At 38.1% G+C, this 26,175-nt stretch overlaps 1 protein-coding gene across 1 annotated transcript in view; it reads left to right on the forward strand.

Annotated features, from left to right (window-relative positions):
* The first annotated feature begins 16,286 nt into the window (after nt 1-16,286).
* The window catches only part of TES (testin LIM domain protein), a 47,298-nt gene continuing 37,409 nt past the window's right edge, over nt 16,287-26,175 (forward strand). The window contains 1 exon segment of the mRNA XM_030308274.2: nt 16,287-16,479. Within this exon segment, the coding sequence (XP_030164134.1) occupies nt 16,453-16,479 (27 nt within the window). The 5' untranslated portion in view covers nt 16,287-16,452.

Here is a 26,175-nt window from a genome sequence, read left to right on the forward strand (position 1 = left end):
AAGAACTGAATATTCTTTTTAAACATTCCATCATGTTAGTGACTCTAAAAATGATCTCTCTTCTAAAAAAAGATGAAAAGAAAAATAAGTCTGTCTCCTAAAATGAGAAAAGATAAAACTAAATGAAGCTGAAAAAAAAATGTTTATTTCTTAAACTTTTGCCTTTTTCTAATTATTTCTGCAGACATGCCTTCTGTAATGACTTCATTATCTCCAATAGGCTACACTGCAATTAAGTTAAGCGTATATATAATTTTATATTGGATTTAAAAATTTTTAATAACATTATTGAAAATGTTCAATAATATAGAAAAGTAGAGATAGCACAATATCACCCAGAGACCCCCCTACATAATTAATATTTCGCCATATTTGTTTCTTTAATGTATGTTTTTCCTGAGCCACTATAAAATAAAAAATAAACATTATTTGCTTCAACCCACCTACTTTAGCTTGCATTTCCAGAAAATAAGAGCATTTCCCACCTGTTGACAGCTTGTCAACACATCCAACAAAGTTAGAAAACTTCCTAATGCCATCTGTTTCCCAGAGATCTAAGCAATGAGCATGTGTTGTTCTTGGTTGTCATGTCTCCCTGAATCCGAAACAATTCCCACTCCCTCTTCCTTTTTCCTCTATGATGTAATGTTGTCAAAGAGACGACTTCAATGGAATGAAATTACAAAATGATAAGAGAAGGAAATTTGGGAAATTCATAAATATGTAGAAATTAAACAACACCCTCCTAAGTAATCAACGAATATACCTAGCTGGGCAGCTGGAATGTGCAGTGTTCATGCTGTAGATGATATTTAGTGATGAGCCTCAAGACTAGAGCAGATGTCAGACAGGGCCTACAAAAGTGTTGCTGTGTTCAACTCTCAAATATCTTGGATCTCCTTTATAAACAAACAGACACACATTTGATGGCTTCTCGGATAAGCTCCCAATCCCACTACAATCAAACTTTACTAATCTATTAGTCTATTACTCATTATAGCCCAATCCAACTGCCCAGCCAGGTTGATGCCTCAAAGCCTTGTAACACAAAATGTGCCTTCTCACTCTCTATGCCTTGGCTATGGTATTTTCCTCATTTTGAATGCCTGCTCTCATCTCTCCCTGCCTATCCAGACTCAATATCACATCACGTAGACCCCACATTCTGTAAGCTATAAAACAATACATAAATGTGAACTGCATTTACTGGAATTCACACCCTTCAAGAATCACTTTAAGTCCCTCTCCTTCCAGGAAGGCTTGCTGAATTCCCATAGCCTTCACTGATATCTTTTTTCTTTTTCTTTTCTGTATTTCTGCCTACCTGCCTCCATCCCTCCCTCCCTTCCTTCTAAAGTTGTGTCTTCCTTGCTCTATACCTCCATTCCCCACTCCCAATACCTGGTAATCACTGGTCTGAATTTTGTATTATTCATTTCCTACTTTATTTCACAGTATTTACCGTCCATGTATATAACCTAAAATAATAAACTATTATATTTTGTCTTTTTCTAAACCTCACATAAAAGCAACCACACTGTATTTATTCTTCTGTACCTTGTTCCTTCTATTATGTTAGTTGATGTGAGTAAGTATTATGTACATGGTTCCAAAATCAAAACAATACAATGATATGATACAACATACTGAAAAGTCTCACTTCTTCCCCTGTTGTAACCACCCTATGTCCCCCTCTACTTTTCCCCCATGGGTAATCATTCATTAGTTTCTTTTGTATCTTTCCAATATAAGCAAACACAACTATATTATGTATTCTTATTCTCTCCCCCATTTTTCATTAAAAAAAAAAAAAAAACCTAACATCACATATTGATCTTTCCATGTCTATACACACAAAGTACCTTCTCATTCTTTTTGAAAATTGCATAACATTCCAAGGTGTGCATCTACCATAGTTTCTACAACCAGTCCTCTATTAGTGGACAATTGGCTTTATCTCATCTTTTATTAATATAATGTTGCAGAAAATAGCATATGTCATTTTTCTGTGTGCATGTGTTTCTGCAGGATAAATTCTTATGAGTGGGACTTCTGGGGAAGTCCCCTTCTGGGGACTAAAGGGGAAATATGACTGTAATTTTGATGGTGTTACCAAATTGCCTTCAGAAAGGATACACTATTTGATATTCATGATGATATAAGTACCTGTTTCCCCCTGCCTCACTAAACTTAGATTTTTGCTAATCTAATAGATGGAAAATGCATCTCGTTGTACTATCATTATAAGTGAGGTTGTGTATGTTTTTGTGTTTAAGGTCATTTGCCTTTTTTGTGAGCTAGTTTTTCATGTCCTTTGAATTTTTCCACTCAGATTATTGATATTAAAAAAACAATTCCTAGCATATTAATTATTCTAATTATATGAGTAGGAATTTTTCTCTACTTGTAATTTGTCTTTTGACTTTGAGTCTGGTAATTTGGCCACAAAGAAGTTTTTCTTTTCAATATGATTAGTTTTATATGTTTTAAAATCACTCTGGATTTTCAAAATTAGAAAGTACTTTCCTAATCTAATTTTATAAAGAAATTTTTCTAAGTTTTCTTCCAGTACCTAAATGATTTCATTTAAATCTTTGAGTTCATATCAGTGTATAGTATGACTGGACCTAACTTTATCTTTTTTTAAATGCAGCTACCTAATTGTTCCAACCCAACGTTATATAAAAGATCCATCAATGTTGATGCATATACCTACAGTTCATTCCTCTTAAAGGTTGCATTTTACTGAGTGAATACAAACAACTTCTTTATCTTCTCTAATGAAAATGAGCATTTTGGTTATTTCCAGTGTTTTTGCAATTATGAAGAGAGCTATTGTAAACATGTTTATACACATCTTATTTTTAAAGTCTCTAGCACTTACTGCCTATCAGTTTTAACTTGGATTACTTGAATAAATAAGTTGCTATTTAACTATTTTCCACTACTTACTCTTTTCACAGTAGGACCCGATAGAAAATAATGTTACATCTTTGGGTTATATACAATATTGAGTAGGAGGGAAATCAGCTCTTAGATGAAATAAATTGAGTTGAGCTAAATTGAATGGAGTTAGTAGTCGGCTGCCGGCAGTGAAATGTAACATGAAATAAACAGTTTATTTCCCATTACTTTACCAAATGCAGAAGCAACAGCATAAAATTAATCGTATACATATTTTGGATATGTATAGGCCTTTACTTTTTAAGGTTACAGAGAAATTAAATCTTAAAAAGTGGTACAGTCAATTAATTCATTTGCCTTTGATACTCTTAGAATTTTTCATATGCATATGAATACTGATACAACTTGTGTGACCTATTGAAACAGATAAAATATGATAGAAGTTCTATTGCACAATTTACTTTTCACATATCCAAAAAGAACATGTTGGCCTTATTCGGAGTATCTCTCACATCGTTATTTTGACTAATCCATTTGTTTAAATGATAGGTGCCTGGAGTTACTACATCCTCTTATGGTAGAAGCAAGTGCCTTTCAGACAAATTCCAGACTAGGGTTTAATCCAAGGATTAAAAGGCTGTGTTTTAAGTGAACAAAATCTACATCTCTTTCAGAGTTATAATTGATTTTCCTCTTTACCCAGCTCTTATACTAAGCACTACACTAAAATAGTCACCAAAAGGCTGGTACCATCCCTTTTTAGGACTGATTCAACTTATGAAAAATAAATTAGTACCTTTTGTCCACACTGAGACTTACCAGAGACTCATATTTACATTACAGTTAAGAGGCAATCTTCAAAGTGCAACATTTCTATTAGCTGTAACATACCAAGCTCTCAGGAAATGGTATACCCAAGAAAAAGCAGTTTAAAAAATGAGATCTTGTTTAAATTTTTTAAGGTAAATTTAATTAAATGACAAGATAATGGATAGAAGAATGTTTTACTATAAAGTAAAATTACAGTTTTACTATTAAGTAGTAATTAAAGTAAGGCGTTATGTTATAATTAATGTGAAATTAAAATGTCTATGAACTTTGGGACACCTGGGGGGTCAGTGGGTTAAGTGTCCTACTCTTGATTTCTGCTCAGGTCACGATCTCATGTCTGTGAGGTCAAGCCCCGTGTTGTACTCTGCCTTGACAGAGCAAGAACAGAGCTGCCTTGACAGAGCTCTTTCTCTGTCTTCTCTCAAAATAAATAAATAAACTTTTAAAAAATGTCTATGAATTTGGAGTCTGTAGGAACGGTACATAGCACTGTGTCTCGCATTCAAGTCAGTTTCTTTTTCTTTTTTTAAAAATGCTTATTTATCTATTTTGAGAGAAAGAGTGAGCATGAATTGGGGAGGGAAAGAGAAAGAGGGAGAGAGAGAATCCCAAGCAGGCTCCATGTAGTCAGCACAGAACCCAATGTGGGGTTTGATCTCAGGAACAGCGAGATCATGACCTGAGCGGAAATTAAAAGTCAAGCACTTAACCAACTGAGCCACCCAGGTGTCCCAGTTTCTCTTTTTCTATACTACAACACTGCACCAGCTACTTACTAGAAAAAAACATTAATTACATTGTTTAGAAAACAAATTGCTACAATAGCTAAAAGAATTTAAGAGAGTGATATTTGCTTAATTTTTTCCTGGGGCTTATCTTAGTTGTTTCTGGCTGCTGTGACAAAAATACCATACACTGGGTGGCTTAAACAACAATTTATTTCTCACAGTTCTGGATACTGGGAAGCCTAAGATCAAGGCACTGGCAGATTAGGTGCCTGGTGAGAGCCTGCTTTCTGTTTCGTAGTTAATAGTTTTTCCTCCGTGTCCTCACATGGTGGAAGCAGCAAAGGAGCTCTTTGGGCTCTCTTTTTTAAGGACATTAATCCCATTCATGAGAGCTCTGCCCTCATGACCTAATCACCTCCCAAAGGCCCACCTTCTAATACCATCACACTGAGATTAGGTATCCACATATGAATTTTAGGGGGACGCAAACATTCAATCTGTGGCAGTGCTCATGATTCTTTGTCCACAGAATGTTTCTATAGCTGTTTTGATTAATGAGCAACCCCAAAAAAGTCCTAATTGCTTATTCCTAAAAGGTATCATTCTACCCAGGGAGCAGGCTGCAATGACAATCATTCCAAAAATATCACTCAGCACTCCCTGCATCTGCCCACAAGGAAATATTTGTTTTAAAAATGATGTGAAATTCTCCATCCCAAGACACACAGAGATTCCTAGCCAATTACCTCAATAAACTGCAATGCTATAAAGTCTCATACTTGTATTTTACAATGCTATTTTTTACATCACATTTTCCTTGTTTGCCTAGGAAAGTAGTTAGAGCATACTTACCATTATTGTTAACATTTCACAGTGACTTGTGGGAAAAACAGACTGTATCTTTCCTTTCTACTATTTACGTCATTTCTAAATTCATCCAGCAATTCAAAAAGGATTATTCAGTGATCTAGATTTAGGTTGAAAATAAATCTTACTATATTTCTTGCATTATTATGGAGATTTCTCAATCAAAATAACAACAAAAGTTTTGTTCCTAGACTATGAAAATGAGTGTTTTTGTGTCGGTGTTCAGTTTATATTATAAAGAACAGAAATAATGATACCTATGACTCCTCATTTTAATAAAAAGAGAAAACTCGATTGATCACAGATCACTCCAGGGTTTTCCAAACTTGAATTTGTAAAGAAGAACCTGCTTTTATTTGGTTATGAAAGATGTGACCTGGAACTGTCTGTAGCCATGTCCTCCATGACATGGAGAAAGTGGTCCGAGAGAATGAATCTGAAGTCTTGAGAAAGAGAAAGAGAGAGAAGAGAAAGAGAGAGTGGAGAGAATGTGGAAGGGAAGAGACAGAGAGAAACAGGGAGAGAGGAGAGAGAGAGAGAGGAGAATTCTAATAAAGTCAATAAACCCAATTGGCTTAAACTAGTCAGATTGTGTCTCTGTCATATGCAACCAGAAAATGACAAGACACTGAGAAGCTACTATCCAAAAGTGTGGTATTGCAAAGGAAAACCTTAAAATGTGATTCTGCTGGACAAGGGATGCTATGATGAGATAGCAATCCTTTGAAAATGATATTAAGAGACTTAGTTAGGGGCGCCTGGGTGGCTCAGTCTGCTAAGCATTCAACTCTTGATTTCAGCTCATGTCATGATCCCTGACTTTGTGCTCTGCCCTGACAGTGAGGAACCTGCTTGGGATTCTCTCTCCCTCTCTCTCTGCCCTTTCCCTGCTTTCTCTCTCTCTCTCTCTCTCTCTCTCTCTCTCTCTCTCTCTCTCTCAAACTTTAAATAAATTTTTAAAAAAGAGAGATTTGGTTAAATTCTTCTTTCCAGTTTTCTGTTAGGACACAGGCCATGTACACCAAAGCTGTTACTTAGGAGGATTTCATAGCAAATGTCAGGGTATTGGAGGGTGTTGGTGACTTCTTACAGCCTCCAATAAGTTACAAGACAGAAACAAGCTAAGATTCAAGCTGGCTCATCTGACAGGAAAAAGGTCCACTGGGATCAAGCAACAGTTTTGTTAAGAGAAGACCTTTCTACCAGTAGCCAGAAATCTAATGTATTAGAAGGTCAAAAAATCATGTTTTGCGGATTATGAAGACCGAACATTTTGTCTTTTACTAAATAGTTTGTTGGCTTGGAGTGGTGCTTTCAGAGGAGTCAGAGAAAAGGGGGAGGTTTAATCTCCCACGATTCACCAAATGATCTGCTATGTACTCCCTGCCTGACTGCCTGCTCATTTCTTTTTCTTTTTTTAATGTTTTTAAGTTTATGTATTTATTTTGATGGGGCGCCTGGGTGGCGCAGTCGGTTAAGCGTCCGACTTCAGCCAGGTCACGATCTCGCGGTCCGGGAGTTCGAGCCCCGCATCGGGCTCTGGGCTGATGGCTCAGAGCCTGGAGCCTGTTTCCAATTCTGTGTCTCCCTCTCTCTCTGCCCCTCCCCCGTTCATGCTCTGTCTCTCTGTCCCAAAAATAAATAAACGTTGAAAAAAAAAAATTAAAAAAAAAAAAAGTTTATGTATTTATTTTGAGAGAGAGGGAGAGAGAGAGGGAGAAAGAGAAGGAACAAATGGGGGAGGGGCAGAGAGAAGGAGAGACAGAATCCCAACTAGGTTCCACACCATCAGCGCAGAGCCCAATGCAGGCCTCGAAGCCACAAACCGTGAGATCATGACCTGAGCCAAGATCAAGAGTTAGATGTTTAACCAACTGCGCCACCCAGGTGCCCCCAAAATGTTCATTTCAAAATACAGTAACCTGGAATCAGCCCAGCGACAGGGTGAAGGTTTTACTATCGCTGGCTATTCTAAGACAGTGGCCCAGAAAGGGCAATTAAATTGAGGATAGAGCGGGTAAAGACTCAAACTGGTTGCTAAGGATTAAAATCTGTGCCGATAGGCTAGAGATACAAAGATTTTACATGACAAATATAGCAGATTGTATTTTCCAAAGATGGCCACAAAAGTATCTTCCGTGCTACATTCTTACTATGGGATATTGGCATTCTTCCTATTGCATAGTGAGGTCTATGTCCCCTTGATCTTGAGTGGACCTTTGTGACTACCTTAACCAACAGAATTTAATCATAGTTATGCCATGAGACTTATGAGGCTAGTCCAGAAAATGCTATTCACTTCCACCCTGTTCTCGTGGGATATTTATTCTTGGAACCCAGATTCCATATGTGAAGCCTTTCAAACTAACCTATGCTGAAAGAATACATGAAGAAGCCATTTGTAGATGCTCCTGCTGATAGTCCTGGTCAATGGCCATCACCAACCAGACAGATGAAGGTAACTTCAGATGATTGTAGCTCCCAACCATTGAGTCACCCCGAGGTTTTCAGGTCTTCCAGCAGAAGCTCCACACATAATGGAACAGAAGATTTATGAAGCATAATCTTAAGATCTTTAGGGGGCCTTCTTCTGTAAAAGGTTATATATGAATCACTCTGCCAGGTCTTAACAAAGGTTCCTACACACCATTGTGGATTTGATCTTTTTTCTAGAAGTCTTCTCTTAATTCTCAATTTAAAAATCATTTGCCATATGGAAATGCTGGATACAAGAAACAGTTTTACTTTTTAACCTAGGAAGTACCAGTCCTTTTTAAAGCAACAGTGTCTCTTTAGTTCATCTCCCCTCTCATATTTTACCGTAGGCAGTAAAAAGAAGCCAGGTGGCACTTTCAGTATTCTGCAGTTACCAAGTTCTAGGTATTTTCTATTTTATGCATTACTTCAGACAACAGTTTTGGCAAATTGTCTATTACTACTTAACAATTTCTCCCTCTTCTCCAGCTTCTAGTAAGATTTGCAAACTTTTCTTTAAGCCCTTGCTGATGGCCTTCTTAAAGTCCTTTAATTTCTACTGTCTCCTAGAAGCCCATTAGATTTTCAAGTAATATCCTCAAGTCCCTTTGAATTTCTTCTCACTTCTGCCCAAAGCCAACGCCACATAGTTTGGGTTTTTATTGTTTGTTGTTGTTATTGATTTTTTAGCAGCACCCTACTCAAAAGCAGATGTAGTATTTGTTGTTTAATAACACACCACCCCACAGCTATTGGCATAAAACTGTCATTTTAGTAGGTTTAGAAATTGTGTGGGCCAGGAATTTGGAAAGATAATAATGGGAGACTCTTGTTCCATGATACCTGGGGTTTTAGCTGGAAGCATTGAAGGTTGGGAGTTACAAAATGGCTTGGGGTCAAAACCCTCTGGAAATGCTTCAGTGTGTTTGGTTGATGATAGCTTTGAGCAGAACTATCATTAAAAATATCTATGTATGTGCTGTCCATGTGTTTTTTCTTCAGGGCCAGTTTGAACTTCCGCACAGCATGATAGCTGAATTCTAAGATGGCAAAGAACAAAGTGGAAATGCATGACATCTCTCTGAACTAGCCTTGTGCTGAGTAGAGGGATAATCCAGCAGACCTGAGTTGTTCAAGCCCTGCACATTCCAAAAATAAGACTGACTCTAACTGGATGCTAGGAGAGAATCCCTAAACCCTTGGTTTCCAAGTTATAAAAGCCTGGCCTGAAAGGGACAGTGTGAGTACAAAATGCAAAGAGGGCTTTGGACTTCCAACTTTTGCATGTAGGGAGCAGGTTGTGAAAATGACACAAAAGCAAACATGAATTAGTTTTAATGGAAAAGGAAGAATGATTCAGCGAGCAGGACCAAGATCTCAGAAGTTGGAGCCAAGATCTGCGAAGAATAACAAGTAGAAATGAGTCCTAATCAAGAAAGTAACAACACATGACTAGCTGAATTTCAGAATTGCTATGGAACAGGGCCTGTTTATGTGCTTTCTGTTTTAACCATTTTTTAAACGAATTGTCTATAGCAGATATTCTAGGACTGCCCAACTATATATTGCGTACGTGTGAGAGACAGATAACTTGTTTCTTTAGTCCAGAGTCTTTCAGAACAAGAATAGTATTCAAAGAGCTATAATCATTTAACCACACCTGCAGAGCATCATCCACACCTGGACTTGGTTTAGACTAAACCAGATACTAGACTTCGAACTGAGGAGCCTTGAAGATCTTAGATGGTGAAATAATTATATTTGGCATGTGGAAGGGATGTGAATTTTTGTGACAATAGGGCAGGTGGTAGAAGATTATATTTTCCAAAGATTGCAACAATATTTCCCATCCCACGTACTCTTCTTAAATTGTGATTTTGACACTCCTCTTATCAAGGTGGGGTCTATGTCTCCTGCCATTAAACTAAAGGCAGATCTTTGCAACTGTCTCAAACAATAGAACATGATGGAAATGATACTGTGTGACTTTGCAAGCCAGATCATTAAAAAGCTGTAAATTCCACTTCGCTCTCCTAGAACACTTGCTTTTGTTGTTGGTGGTGCTTTTGTTGCTGTTGATTTATTTTTAATTTTTTAATTTGAGTATGGTTGACACGTAGCATTACATTCATTTCAGATATACAACAAAGTGGTTCAACTTTTTTATATACTATGCTGTGCTAACCACAAGTGTAGGTACCATCTGTCATCATACACCACTATTGCAATAGCACTGACTACATTCCCTATGCTGTACATTTATCTCCATGACTTATTCACTCCATAATTGGAAGCCTGTATCTCCCACTCCCTTCACCCATTTTACCCACCCTCCATCCTCCTTCCCTCTGTATTTATTGTTCTGATTCTCCCTTTTGCTTCTTTATTCATTTATTTGTTTTTTAGATTCCACACATGAGTTTTTGAAACCCAGCCAATATATTGTAAAGAAATCCAAGCAGCTGAGAGAGGCCTAGGTAGAGAGGAACTGGGGCCTCCCACCAACAAATGTCTTTGAGGTCCCAGCTGACAGCCAGCACCAACACGCCAGTCGTGTGAAGCCATCTTGCAGTGCCCCATTCAGCCATCTCAGCTGACGTCATATGCAGCAGAGACAAAGGACCCTTGCCTTTCCTGCTCAAACTGTAGATTTGTAAACAAAATAAATGTTTTTTATTGTGTGAAGCCACCAAGTTTTGGGGTGGCTTGTTGTACAACAGTAAATAATAGATTTCTGGAATCACTGAAAGAAATGGTTCTCAACTGAGAATGATTTAGCTCCACATAAGACATTTGGCGATATCTGGAGACATTTTTGGTTGTCACAACTGGGGCAGGGTGGTACTAGCATCTAGTAGGTCAAGACCTGGAATAGTGTTAAACATTCTGCAATACACAGGACAGCCCCCTTCAACAAAGAATTATCTGGCCCCAAATGTCATTGGTATCATGATTGAGAAATGCTGATTTAAAGTTCCCCTGAAATAAGTCTGACAAAAGGGCCCTATCACTCCTTCCCTTATGTTGTCCTAAATACTCCAATCCTCCACAAAGGTGCTCTTATGGTAGGACAGCTCTCCAGAAAGAATATCTTAAACAATGCCTTTTAAGAATTTCACCTTAGGGGACAATGGATAAGGAAGAGCCTCCCAGAAGCAATAATCCACTGTATCTGAAATGCAAGTAAACTTAAAGTTGCTAACAGTAAAATCATTGTAATCCCCCTTCTGCGGGAATAGTGTTTGCTGTGGAGCAATGGCCACAGATAGGTTTTGTTTGTTTGTTTTCCAAGTAGGAGTTTTATTGTGGCCTGTTGCTTTTGTTCCCCACCTTAGTAGGTCAAATAGTGTGCCTCCAAAATTCATATCCACCTGAAACCTCAGAATGTGATCTTATTTGGAAATAAGATTTTTGCATCTGTAATTAGTCAACATGAAGTCATATTTGATCAGGGTGGGCCCTAAATCCAATGCCTTCACAAAAGAAAGAAGAGTGAGGTGCACACGCACACACACACACACACACGCACACACACAGAACATAGCCATGTGAAGATTCCTCCGGAAGGGTTCATGAGAACTACATTTCCTAGGTTCTATGTTAATAAGTTTGTGACCTTTAAACTTGAAAGTCACTTCATATAAAATCCTTGGCTCACACAATCTTTCTGGAATATCTTTAATATGTTACTGTTTATCTAATCTAGATTTCTATAGAAGAATTCTGATGATAATATAATTTTCTTCTCCTTGTAAGTCCTGTGCTTTTTAAATCTACATATCCCAAGGAATTTTTTCTCACTATTCTTCAAAGTCTAGTAATTTTACAAAAATATGTCTTAGTGTCAGTTATTTTGAGTTAATTCAGGGGTACAGTATGATCTGTCAGTATCCAGTTCCAAATATATATTTCTTAATTTAGGAAAGTTTTCTCAATTACAGTTTGTTACTGTCTCTAGAATATTTTCTCTTTTTTCTTCATTTCCTTTTGATTTTTTAGAAATAAAAATTCTTTTTTACCTGTTTTTCTTAGGTATCATCAGTTTTGCCTTTGTATTCTTTTCTGCTTAGTCTTTATGTAACATTATTTTCTTCATTTCTAACTCCTTTCTGAGTTCTAATCACCTCTCTTCTGAGTTTTTCTAATTCTCCTTTGTGTGTCTCTTTCCCGACATGTGTTAACTTTTTAATGTCTTTTAGCTTGTTTTAAAATAATAGCTTACAGTTGTGTTCTGTTTCGTGGACACATCTTTCTGATGTTCTCTCATTATTGGTAGGGAAGTTATTCTGCTTCATTTTCTCTTTTTCTTATGATAACGTTGTATTGAATTCGACCTTGATAATTTACTGTTGCTCGTTTTTATGTGATATTAATTTTTCTAAACTTCTACAATGAGGCAGGGTTTAGAAAATTATGTCCCAATTCAGAAAGCTCCATCTTTCCTCATTTTTATGAAGTGTTAAAAAATACAGCAGTGCTTTTGGGATTTCTTGATTCTGTTCCCCTCTCTGGATGTTGGGTATTTAACATATAGTTAGTGTGACCAAGAAGCTGAATTTTAAATTTTAATTAATGTTAGTTAATTAAATTAATTAAACCACATGTGGTTAATGGCTACCATATTAGAGAGTGCTCCTCTAGCCTTTTACTTTCCTATATCTGTTCTGCCCTGTTCCACTCAATTTTGATTTCCCTCAATGCAGTGTCTTATCGTGAGTCTTTCTATAAGGGAGCCTTGGAGGGTCAGTTTTGAAATCTTACAAGGGTGAGACTGCATCAGCCCCTCTAATCACTCTTACTGTGTCAGTTGCTGTTTTAATAGGCCTGCCATGTTTTAAAATGAATAACTGGGGGAGAACATCTTGAATTCTTCTGTCTATAAGACACTACCCTCTTGCTTCCCTCCCTCCACCCCACAGAACTGTTTATACATACATGTCTTCTGGCTCTTGGTGGTTTGTCCTGACTGCTTTATTTTGCTGATACCTTATCACCTAGTTTTATTGTAAAGGTTGTCTGTAGGCTTTTGGTTTTGCTAACTAGTTGGGTTTTTTGTTTTGTTTTTTAATGTGGGTTTTCAGAGAGATTGAAAATTATGCTTCCACTGTTCCATCTTCCTAAAATGCTTTTAATAACGTATTTTTAAATAAAGTTTTTTCCATTAAGAAATATGTCATGCTCATCATGGAATTTTTTTTTAAGGAAGAAAGGAATCCCCATGGACTCACCAATCTAAGACAAACACTACTGACATTTTAGTGGATTTTCCTCATGTTCCTTTTCTGTTCAAGGTATTTTTGCATAGTTGTGAGTATAGTGTATATATAACCCTATTTTTTGGTTCTCATAATAATTGTTCACTATTACAAAAATTCTTAAGTATTATCATGTAGAACCTATAATAAATCTATCATATGGATCATCCATTACTAACTTAGCCAATGCCCAATGTTTGGTCAATGTAAAAAAAAATTCTACAGGGAATAGTTTGTTCTGAGAGATGTTGGTATATCCCTACAGAACAATGTGTAATCCTGTACAAGCTGCTAATGAGCAATAATAGGTATCTCAGGAGCACAGGAGTTCCTCTAACACATGTTAATAGACGATTAACATTTCTAAAGAGGACTTCTGGGACAACATTAATAAATGAGGAGATAGGTATAATCAACTGTATCTAGAAATTTTACCTCACTTATGTAGAAAACTTTCCTTTCCCTAGTGTTTCTAGAATGTTTACTGTGTGTGCTTATTTATAGGCATATATGTATATGTGTATGTGTATGTGCGTGTACCTGTGTATTTATGATCAGCCATCTGGATCTGTAGCCCACATCTTTCATTGGACCACCAGACTCAATCCAACTGCCCTCAAAAAATCAACACATTCAAAACTAAACCCATTATCTTTCTCAATCTTCCTTCTCTTCTGTTTCTTACCTTATGGAGTGAGTTATATCTACCATACCATTCACCTAAAATACATTCCTAAGAGTCATTCTGGAATTCTTATCTTCCCTCTTTTCAAACCAATCAATTCCAATATTTTCAACCTCCTTAGTATCATTGATTATTCCTTCCAATTCTCCATAACCATTGCTACTGCCTTATTTTTGTCCTCATCCTATTTCAAGTGGGATATAGCTAGCATTTCCCAAGTTTACCAATGATTTCCTTTTTGTTAAATCCAAAGGGGATTCAACCCTTCTTTACAATTTGACATTGTTGACTAATTCCTTCTTGAATTTCCCATCTTGGTTGCTGGAACTCTACTTGAAAATCTTTTCTTCTTACACTCTAACTGGCTCTCATCTCCTTTCTATGATTCCTTGCTCAGCTTTGCTCAATTGTATTCGTTGATACTGTCTTTTATTTTGCAATCTCCTATGCTGATCTTACTCTATCCATGGCTTTCAGATCATTTAACTGCGTAGGATGCTGAGTTCTAAATCACCATTTCAGTCCAGCTCTTATCTCCAAGATTTCTCTTTGGATACTTCACTTCAATATCCCAACCTCAAACCCAATATATTCAGAATGGAACTTAGCTCCACCATCCCCAAAGGAAAGTACAACTAAACAAAATCCTGCCCTTCATCCTATATTTTGTCTTTTCCTGAAACATCTACATAGGTGATCAAACCAGAAACATGTGTGCTGTCCTCTACTCATTTCTCTGTCATCAATTATGTCTAGTAAACAGTGCCAGTTCTAACTCCTTCTCTAGCTTAACACTTGAATTGCTAAATAAGGACTCACAATATAATCCTCCTAAATTAATGCCTATCCACTTCAATTTTATCTTCTATAATATTGGCACAGTAGATTCCAGATGGAAATCAACTTCCATCCTTGCTAATAATACAAACACAAAATGACCTTGGAGGGTTGGGAGGAAAGACAGAGAGAAGGCAGAATTCAATGGTTAGGAAAAAAAAAAAAAAAAGTCTTCAGATCTTTCCTTAGTGTCATCTCCAAAATCTCACCAAATAGGACCCAATGGGCTTATGTCATGACATTTGTTTGATGTCTTATTTAAACTGTTTTATTGGACATTTTCCATCTGGTAAGCTCCCAGAAAGAGACCAAATTGCCTTGTCATAGCTAAGCTTCATGTTCAGGGAGCTTATACCAAGTAAACTTTGTAGAGGCCCAAATATTTTAGGATGGTTTGGGAAGCGGGATGGAAAAGTTTTACTTGAACTGAGTTAGAATGAAATATTCACAAATCATTTTGGTCATTCCATTTTAGTTTATTAATAGGGTAAGGAAAACATACACATTATACATCAATGCTCTGTTGAACAATGTTAACAAATAGCCAAGTAAGTAAAGGTTTCAGAGTGTTGGCTAAAATGAGTTTTGGGTGTTTTCCATACCAAATTTTCAGAGCAAAGGAAGAGACATGTGTACCCAGATATCTACATTTGGGGGAATTTTTTCTTTTTAAAAATAGATGCTCGATTAGGTCACCTTTTGTCTGCACATTATAATTTTTTGTCATTACCACAAACTGAAAAAGAAATGGGCTCTTGTCTTTTACTTAGCATACTGTGTTTATGCTGCCAAACATGCTGGAGGCATTGCTTAGACTCATGAGCACTAGCTCTGCCTTCAAGACACTAAGAACTTGGGCAGATCCTTACGCCTCTGTGGTCCTCAGTTCCCAGAAAAATTAGAAAGCTATACTCAGTAATCCCTAGGCTCCTTTCCAGACCCACCAATCCGATGGTATTCATTGTGATCACTCTGGCATGAGGCCAAGAAATAGCTCTGCTTCTCTAGTGCTGCTTGCCATGCCTATGAAACTTCATCAAGGCCTGAGAACATGAGCACCTCACACCATTTCAGGTAGTAGGGACAAAGGGCAAACCTCTACTTCCAAAGGAATGGCACAACCTGTCTCTGAAGTGATTCACATCATCCCTGTTTTTGAACAACTGAATGCTAGGAAAACATATATACAATTCTGTTTATAGATCGGGGCTGTGAGATGAAGTTCTTTGCCAGTGCTTGGGGTTATGGACAAAAGCATTTGAGACATGGTCACCTCTACAACTCAGTAGCGAAATTAGGGTGCAACGCCCATCACAGAAATCCCTAAAAGTCTCCACTATCTCTTGTCTTTCTCTTTGCTCCCAAAAATAAACCAAGAAGCTAACAGTGAGATAAGTACTCCCCAGGACACATATCTAAGGTCTCAGGCAAACACAGGTACAAGCTGCCAGAATGGAAAGGGGTCTTCCTCATCTTCAGCTAGAGGCTGGGTGGACCCCAATTCCTTTGCGAGAGAATCTGCAGAAGCTCAGTGCACCCACAGAGACCAGGTCTGAGTTTCCCGAACTCGGCCCCGCCCCTCACCTTGCCTGCGACCAGCTTGGCTGCGAAGGTGCGTGCGGCGCTCGGTGATTGGCGGCCTCCCGGCAGTGCCCGGCTGCCATTGGCTGCCTGGGCCTCTTTGTTCCCAGGTCCCGCAGCAGGAAGGCTGCGGAGGACTGGGCAGCGGAAGTTTGACGGAGCCGGTGGAGCGGCTCCGGTAACTGGAGTCCCTGCAGATCCTCCCCCAGTACCCGCAGCGGAGCCAGAGGCCAGGCGATCCTGGGAGTGAGATCCCGGACAGGAGGAGGACCTCCTTTGACACACAAACATGGATCTGGAGGCCAAAGTGAAGAAGGTAGGGGGGCGCGGACGGTGGGCAGCAGCCGCTTCACCTGCGCAGGGTGCCGCCCCCTGGCTGCGGGCAGCGGGTGGGGTGCACGGGCTGCCCGGCGCGAGCTGGCTCCGGGTCCCCTGTGCGCTGGCCCAGGTGCCGGTCTCTCCCGCAGGCAGCGGGGGTGCCTGGCAGCCCCCCTAACTCCTGAAATCCGGGAGCGACAGAGAGTCCGGCGCGAGAGCTAGACCGGGCGCGGGACATTTCTTCCAGTCTAACCAAGCCCAACGGTTGAAGGTGTTTGAAACTTTCCTTTAGTCTGTTTCAGCTGCGCCTGTGCCTACCTAAAAAAAAAAAGGATGAGGGCAGGGCAAGTTCGGGCGAGATCATGACACTTCTTCCTGTCTCAGGAAGTTCAACTTTATTAAGCCTTTGTGGTTTAGGAGCACTGATATGACTTTGACAGTTCAGACCTCCTTCCCTCCCATCTTGGCGGAGTGTGTCTCTCAAAAGTGAGTGCTGATTTCATGCATTTCCTTCCTACTCGAGGCTAGTGATAACGTGACAAGTGATTTTTTTTTCTTTTTTTGTTCATTATTGACTTCTAAAGCACTGCCTCCCTCTTAGTGCTTTATCTCTCAAAGAAAATGTTCTTCCATTTTGGCAGCTAGCCCCTAAGGAGAGATTGTCACTAGTGGTTTAGCATAAGGAGAGGTTTCCGCAAGGCTGTCCACCGCGCCCCTTCTGCCGCCCCTGGGACTTCATGATCCACAGCCCTACCTGAGCTGCTCCCTGGTATGGGAGCTTCACGTCTCCTGGGAGAAAAGGGTGGGCACCAAACTGTGACTCAGAAGGAATGCTGATGTCACATTCCAGTGTAACATTCTTTGTGAAAGGTCTGGTTCCAGAGAATTGGTCCTGTTTACTTTGCGGTAAATTTAAGCTAGCTGCCCTTTATCAAATAGGGAAGGAAGTTCTGCAGAGTGAGAGAAAGGGGGGGGGGGGGGAGGAAGAACTGAATTTGCTTCTCTTGCCCACTGTGGTTGTCAATATTGCATTATTTCATCTTCTAAAAACAAAGTTCCTGACTTGAGCATTAATTCTGTTTCATTCCCAGAAATGGATTTTTGAAAATGTAGGCAAATGCAAAATATTAGGTTAGGAAGATGTTGCAAAATGAAAACTTGAAGTAGAAAAACAGTTCATCACTTAGGACTAGAACCAGCCCTCAAAAAGGAATATAAGGACAGGAAAACATAATGTAAATTATTAATGTGACTGCATTCTATTCTCTTCCTGTTTGGTGTCTTATTCTTCACTTTTAAACGACACTAATATTTTTTGTTAATCTTGCTTGCCACTAGAAAAGCATTTTGTTTGCTGCTTAGTTAGCGTTCTGTTGATGAACACTGCTTATTTTTTCAAGTGGGTAAGAACTACTCACGTCTAAAATTTGAGGTGGGGTCTTGACTGTGCTTATAAACATTGATACAAAAACGACCTTTTTAAAATTCGGCATCCTTTTGGGAGGGAGGGCTGAATAGGTGAAGCACAGAGGATGCTTTTTAGGGTAATGAGACTATTCTGTACACCACCTCCATGGTTGATACATGTCATTAAATATTTGTAAAAATGCATAGAATGAACAACACCAAGCGTGAACCCTAATATAAACTCTGAACTTTGGGGGATAATGATGTGTCAATGTAGGTTCGTTGGTTTGTAACAAAGGTACCACTTTGGTGTGGGATATTGGTACAGCAGGAGGATTTGGGGGGGGGTAGGTATAGGGAGGTATATGGGAACTCCATACCTTGTGCTCTGGAAAAGGATATGTACTTACAACGGGGAGGGGGAGTCAACATTTAAAAGTGATTTTAAAATTATTTGGGACAAAGAGGAAGTAATTCTGAGGGAGAAAGTCCAAAGTTAAGAATTAGCGTCCTTACAAGGAAAACATCCAGACATTATTTGGAAACAATTTCCTTAGTTTCAAAATGTGGATTATGATAAAAAATGCCCTTTGATATGTGGTGTAACCTTTTCAACCAAGAACCTTATCCTTTTCTCTAATCCTCCTCTTCTCCTTCCTCCACCCCAAAGCAAAAAAGATTCTATAAATTTAAAGCTCTTACAATGCCATGATGGTAACAAATCCTTGTTTCACTACCTTGTCATCACTGCTGGTTCTCAGGGAAGAGTCCTCAACCCATAAATTGGAAACTATTAAAAGACCCCAAAATGTCCAATTTGACCACCGGCCCTACCCTCTCTGTGCCTTTGTAGGACCCTTGACAGACTTGATATCCTGTGGATTCGACAAAAGTTTCCCAGTACAGAGTTTGGCGATCCTAGGAATACAATTCATAGCTGTAGCCATAATCTCAAAAAGAGACTTGCATTGCCTTTAGAAATTGTTCTCTAACATTCTGGAAGGAAACATTACAAGATTATCTCTGATCTACTAGCAGAGCCTTCTCACCCTGTTTTGCCACCTAGTTTTCAAGTCTCCCTTCTTTTTGGCTTGGGTGTACAAAATAAAGTAATAGTTTGAACAGACTTTTTAAAAAGTCAGGTTGGAAGTTGAAACAAAGACACAACCACTTAAATAAAACTAAACTTGACATCTGTTTTAAGATACGTGGTATTTTTTTCTCTCTAAAACCCTTATACTGTTGATTTCATAAGGAATTTTCCCCAGGCATATGAAAAATGTTACCTTTTTTTCCCATTAACATTTTGTATAAAAAGAATTAAAAAGGGTTGTCTTGATTCCACAAAAACTTAGGCAGATGATACTATTACAGGATTCTTGGTTTATAAAAGAAGAACTTGGTGTCCACATCATTTGCCCAGATTTGGATTAATTACCAGTCCCACCATCACAAAGACAAAGGATTTTTATAATTAGATTTTGCTATATTTTGTTTTGTTTGAAGCAGGCGAGCTGTTGCTAGGATGTAGAGCTAGTTTGGTTGTACAGAGTTTTTGTTTTAATAATATTTTAGAGTAGAATTTGACTTTCTTATGTCTGTGCCCTGCTTCTAAGTTATTTGTCTAGCTAGATCTCTTCCTTATGTCCTATGTCTCTTCATTATAATTGACTTCGTGTAAGTAGAGCCCGTGTCTGCTTGGAAAAAACAATGGCCTTTGAGAAGCAGAAACAGAGTCTCATTTTGTGGTGAATGGTAAATCATGGCCCAGAGCCAGCTGTTTTCCTCTTTCTTTGCTATGTTACTCTCCCATGAGAATCACTTTTTTCCCTTTAAAAACATACCAGAGAGAAAGAGAACTCCAATAATTTCCCTTATGCTGCCTGGAATTGCTGCAGGGCTTTTAATTTTACATCTTAGTTTTCACCTCCTTTTCTAACCTTTGTCTTTTGATCCTTCCTAACACCATACCTATTTTTCCTAGGACTCTCTTCTTTGTTTCTTTAATTTTATTTTAAAAAAAAGATGAGATGCACTTTAACAATTACAGGTCACTAAAAATCTCCTTTCTCAGCATCCAAACTTGTTTTAAAAGCTTCTGTCATTAGCCAAAGAAAAATAGTAAAACCACGCGATGGCAGTTGGCAAGACTACTGAACCACAAAGATTATTTCCATTAGGAATTAGAATGAGACTTTTCTCATAGGTGGCCCTTGATTGAAGTAGAAAAGGTAAGTAAACGGTAACCTGGATGTTCAAATCTACAGTTGGATTCTCGGCTTGAAGCCATTCTTGCTGCGAGAATCATTGGCAAAGCTGGGGGTAATGGGAGGGCAAGGTACTGCCAGGGCTTTGCCTTAGAGGCAGTTACTCTGTCCCTCAGAACAAGTACAGAAGAAAGTGAAGTGGTCCTCAGCTGGGCTTTTATCTCTTCTAACCCATGGTGTGATTCATTACATTAATTGGATATGAAAAGTCACTTTCTCTAACTTGCCCTGAATATTGGTTTGAATAGAACTGTAGTAGGCTTTCTATTGATTTTCTTCCTTTGTGCTATCCTATGAAGTAGAATTGGGGATTTATATCTCTGCTGGCTGTTACCATGTCCCATCACCTTACTCCTTGACTTCGCTTTCTCATCTACAATACTAAATATTACTCATCCTTTAAGACACTCCCCTTCTCCCCCCACCCCACATGCTATCCTCCAGAAAATCTTTCTTCTTGTTCTGGCTAGATGCAAAATCTTTCTTCTGAATTCCCAAAGCTTGTTCTCTGTAACTCTTAGTACACTCATTCGTTTCTTCTTCTAGATTATGATTTTCTTCTTTCCTAAATTTCAAGCTTGGGCAATGAATTCTTATTCTATTTACACTTGTGTAGTTTTGTTTGTTGTTTAAAGCAATCTTATGAAGTAGACCTTAGCCTGATTTTAAGGATAAAGAAACAGGTGTGGATAGGTTCTGGCAGTTTCAGATGAACCTAAGTATGATCTTGAACTATAGTCTTCAGAACCCATGCTCCTGCATCATGCCCTCTAGCCCTTGAGTCCTCTTATATACTTGCCTTGTTTGCTAAATATATGCTGAATGAATTACCCTTATATAAAAAAAGGAATAACCTAAAACACATTTCAACATTTTTGTTTAAAGGAATTATTTGGAAGAAGTGGTTTCTATTCCAATAAAATTACCACCCTACTGGTTTTCTATATTTTATTTATACTTTATCCGTGTTATATGTTTGCCCTTTCGTGTAATTTGTCATAGACCTTCTTTGGACAAAGACAAAGCCTAAATAAAGTAAAAGTATTGTAAAAAGGGACTTCTTGGAGACTTTTACAAACAAAGAAATTTTACAAGTGCCAATCATATTCTGGACTGTATCCTCTAGGATTCTTCCAACTTCTCCTAGTAGCTTAATATGGTCTTTGAACAACAGTAACCCTGTGTTTGGCTCTCTGCTTTGGGATTTCAGTGACATCTGGAACTGTATAGAAGCACTCATGGGATGGGCTGTAGAAGAGTCCATTCTCCCTGCTGAATCCCTGAGGTGACAGAAAGCCTTACTTATAGTATGGTAGGCTAAACCTTTCTATCCCCCAGTAGCAAAGTGCTCAGAGGGCCACTGGCACAGCAGACCAGAGAGCTAAGAATGTTGTTGTTGTTGTTGTTGTTGTCATTGTTTTAAATTTCCCATTCTTGATTCAAGAAGATCTTTTAAGAAGCAATGGGAAACACCAAAATGATCAGTGATTTCATGAGGCTCTCCCTGAGCTATAGGATTGATTATACCAGCATTGTGAGCATGGCATTGACTTCATGGACCATCAGAGAACAACAAGGGTTACTGTGAGGGCCCTACTTAGTAGAAAGAGAATGATAAATTGGCAAAAGAGGACTCCTTCCTATGTTCTTTTTTTCTGAGAATTATAAGTAGGAATACAGTTTGGCCCCATGCTAATTTGAATATAAATTTTTTTCAAACCTATTACCACAGTGTATTCAGAAAATAGAAAAGGTCAGTAAGTCCCAGTAAATGTAAAGAGTTATAGGGTATAGAAAGAAATATAGTATATCAGCTTTCTCACTTCTGCTTATCAGTGTGATGTTGATAAAATCACTCTGAGCTGAGTTAGTAGATCTTGGTCCACTCTAGGTTTTGTGATGTTGGCCACTTTGGATCTCAGTTTCCATATCTATAAAAATTAATAGGGGAACTGTGATCCTTTTTAACTGTGATAAATATTAGCAGTAGCCTACCAAGTAGACAGAGTTCCATGGTGCCTAAAAATCACACAAGCCAAGAATATATAAATATGTGTGATCTTAATAAAATAGTACAGTGTATAATGTTTAGGTAGTTCTGTGAATTCCATGAGGAAACCTATACATTAAACAATTTTTTTTTTAAATCTTAGCTATTTTTCAACTTGTTTTTACTTAATTTGCCTTTTTAATATTTGTGAGATATTTGAATACATTATGTTTGACTAATTTAAATGTGTAATAGGAAGCTTCAAATGCATAATAAACTGCTCCTTTACCATAGATCAAATAATTCTAGATGTGATATATCACTTTCCTTGGTATTTAATTACAGGTAAGTGAAAAATAATGGATTTTTTATTGTCTTTAAAAGTTCTCTCTCCTAAAATAAGATGATTTATTTCAAAATTATTAGTATTTTATGTGTCAAGCACTGCTCTAGACTCTGTGGGTGTAGCATGAACAGAAAAGATACGGTATCTTGTATCACAGAATTTACACTGCTAAAAGGAATTATAGAGCAAAGTAAATGACAAAATAAATGATAAAAAGCACAACTGGGATTATACCCCTTAGTGAACTCCTTACAGGTCAGCAGTACACTAGATTTCTGACGTAGAGAATGTGCAGTTTTAGTGGTAATTCTTAGTATCGGTTCCTGGTCTTGTAAACTTTGTAATTAGGAATTCTTCTATATTTATCTTATTGGCAAATGGAAAATAAATGAGAAAGCAGCTCTTATGTGTTAGAATGTGAAAAAGCTCATGAATGGACAATGCTATAATTAGTTACAATTTTATGCCTATGAAGTTACACAAACTAAGTTCTTCCTGGTTACAAATGCCCTACAAGAGTCATTCCTTGGGTTCTGTTTTCTGGTTGTGTCTTTGTTTGGTAACTACTGCCATGAAACTATGATTTTTTTAAAACTCTCTCGTTAGATCATTAATATATGGTAGGAAATTATTTTGCTCTTTACAGGGTGGTGACATTCAGAGAACATTATATAAATCGTGAATTATGAAATCAACTTTTTCAAGGAGACGAAAACAGAAAAAACTAACCAATTGAAAAAAGGTTTCAAAACCTCATACATTTTCAAGATTTAAGGTGAACTGATAAGTTCACCTCTGCTCTTTGAGTAAATATCATGTATTAAAATTGGCCTTGAGCATTGTTATTAGCGGATTAAATGTAAAGGTTATGCTTTTCAGTTATCCAGCTCTAGTCTTTGACTTTCCTGTAAAAGAGCTGTAGTCATATTTAGAGTTATTTCACCTGTTTTTTCTTAAGTGCCCAATCTACTCAACTTCCTACTTAAATAATAGGGAATCGGGGAGATAAGAGTATGCATGATTATAATTTTCTAATGCAAGTTCATGCTGTGACCCAAAAATGACTTAATTGCTTTTCTCTTTCTTCCTTCTCATCAACCACTATAATCACTACTCATTGCCTCTGACAAAAATATTAGGAAAGAACAAAAGGTGATTGAAAAAAGAACCACAAGAAACCCATGCAGTATATTTGAGGAACATGCTATGGAAGGTTCTTTGTTCCTATCACACTGAGTACATAGGTATAAAAATTGGTTTGTTCCAGGTATTGTGACTTTCATTCTGGTCATATTTTAAAAAGGAGAAGAGCATAGTTTAAGATTTCCAATTTGTCTGGTCCTTAGGTATTCTGCAAGAATGCAGGACTGCTTGAGTTTGGGCCAGGCTTGAAGGGGGAGCTGTATGAAAAGCCAGGCAGCGAGGACCGCTGAGATCTCATCTGCCAAATGACAGCAAGACTACTGCTATACAAATATGTTAAATCTCTGAAATACTGGATCGTCCTCAGATTACAAGTGATTCAGCTGTGCTTATTATTGTGACATTCTGACCACCATGCAAAACTGTAAAAGAGGTTTCAGGTTGTCGTTTGCATAGTTTCTTATCTAAGCAGTGAGCCTTGCAAAAAAAGAGGCTGAAAGCTCAGCACACATGCCTTGGCGCTGACTCCATTAGTAAGTGTGTAGCTACAGTGAATTTGCCCTTCCCTTGACTGAAGATAAAGTGATATCATGTTTCATTGCAAAATGATCATGCATATGTTAGGTGGATTTTTGTTTCTCTGAGTGTAATATCTGAAAGTGTTGATAGAATGAGTCACAAAGTAAAGGTAAAGAATGTTTCTTCCTTCATGGGGTAGTGGCCTACAATAAAAATAATTGGGAGTTAAACAAAACAAAGTTACCCTTTGTTTTTCATAGAGAATATTAAAAGGGCAATTTAAATGTAAGATTACAAAAAGTAAATTCCATTTCTATCAATATCACCTGTTGAGTTTTATATTCCACAAAACACTGTGATAGCAGCTTTGGTAGATAAAAAAAGGCAGGCAGGCAAACTAAACTGATATGTAAGACAGCTATGTAAGTTAACTACCACACTGGATAGAAGGAAAGAAGTGCTGTAACACAGTGTTGCTCAAAATAGCTGTCACTGTAGAATCTGTCATGGGCCAATATTATTTAAATGTTTATTTATTTTGAGAGAGAGAGAGAGAGAGAGCATGCAAGCATGAGCCAGAGAGGGGCAGAGAGAGAGAGAGGGAGAGAATCCCAAGTAGGCTCTGCTGTCAGTGCTGAGCCCGACACAGGGATCCATCTCACAAACCCATGAAATCAAGAGTCGAATGCTTAACCAGCTGAGCCACCTATGCGCCCCATGGACCAATACTTTTAAGAAAACACCATAAAAATGAATTACTAAAAGAAAAAAAAGGCAAATACAAGGCCAATTAAGAAATTATTAAGGGGAGGGGCACCTGGGTGGCTCAGTTGGTTAAGCATCTGACTTTGGCTCAGGTCATGATCTCATGGTTTGTGGGTTCGAGCCTCATGTCGGGCTCTCTGCTGAAAGCTCCTAGCCTGGAGCCTACTTTGGATTCTGTGTCTCCCTCTCTTTCCACCCCTCCCCTGCTTGCACTCTTTCTCTCTCAAAAATAAATAAGCATTTAAAAAATTTTTTTACATTAGGGGCATCTGACATAAAATTTCTGTCAAATTGCTAATAATTCCTCATAGCTTACTTTCAGTTTCTTTATATGTCTCTTTACAGACTGATATCCAAGACTTTGCAGATTGCCACATTTTTGAGTAGCACTGCAATAATAGGAATACAGACGACTAGTAAGAAGTCTCAGAAGCAGAAGTAATTAACTTGAATTGAGTGGATTTGGGAGCATTTTATGGAGGAAACAACATCCAAACTAACTCCTATAGGATAAATAAGGTTCCATTAGGCAAAGAAGGCCCTGCAGGAAGAATAAATAGCATGAACCAAAGGAACACAGCTGTGAAAAGTCAGTAAGCCTTTGATAGTCATACCATTAACATTTTCAGTTTGACTCTTCTAAAATAAAGCCAAGGTATATGATCTACAGTGGTTTCTAATTCTACTAGGTTACAGGTTTGAATCGGGGAATTGTGTCACTGAGCTAGTACAGACGCCTACTGCTAAGGATCTATTTCTCTATCCTAACCCTGATTCTTATTTATTACACTATGTCATCTCTTGAAGTCCAGGAGGAAATTTCACACCGGAGTCTATTTTGTGTAGTCTGGATTTGGCTCCAAGTTGTGGGTTGGGACTACATTGACTCCACAGACCTTTCATCCTCCTTAGATCATTGAATATCTTAAGCAAAAGGCTGGAACTGTAGCGGGCATGCCCAACTGTAGGAACCCATTTTAAGCATCTGCTTGTGCCACAGGAGTCATATCTGACATCAAGGAGAGAAGTCCAGTCTACTAGTGACTATGAGGCTATGGCAGGGGTGTGAATGTTTAATACCTGGAAATGAAGAATTGGGATTATTACTTCAGTCCGCCACACATACCACAGTGGGATTGTTGAATATTGCAGGCTGAAGTATACTTTTCTGAAGATACCTCATGTATCAGCAGTCTACACGGTATCACAGACTACTGATTTTTCAGAGGCTCAGAGGCTCTTCTGAAAAATTATAAA

The sequence above is a fragment of the Lynx canadensis genome, chromosome A2 (assembly GCF_007474595.2).
Source record: "Lynx canadensis isolate LIC74 chromosome A2, mLynCan4.pri.v2, whole genome shotgun sequence".
Taxonomy (NCBI): Eukaryota; Metazoa; Chordata; class Mammalia; order Carnivora; family Felidae; genus Lynx; species Lynx canadensis.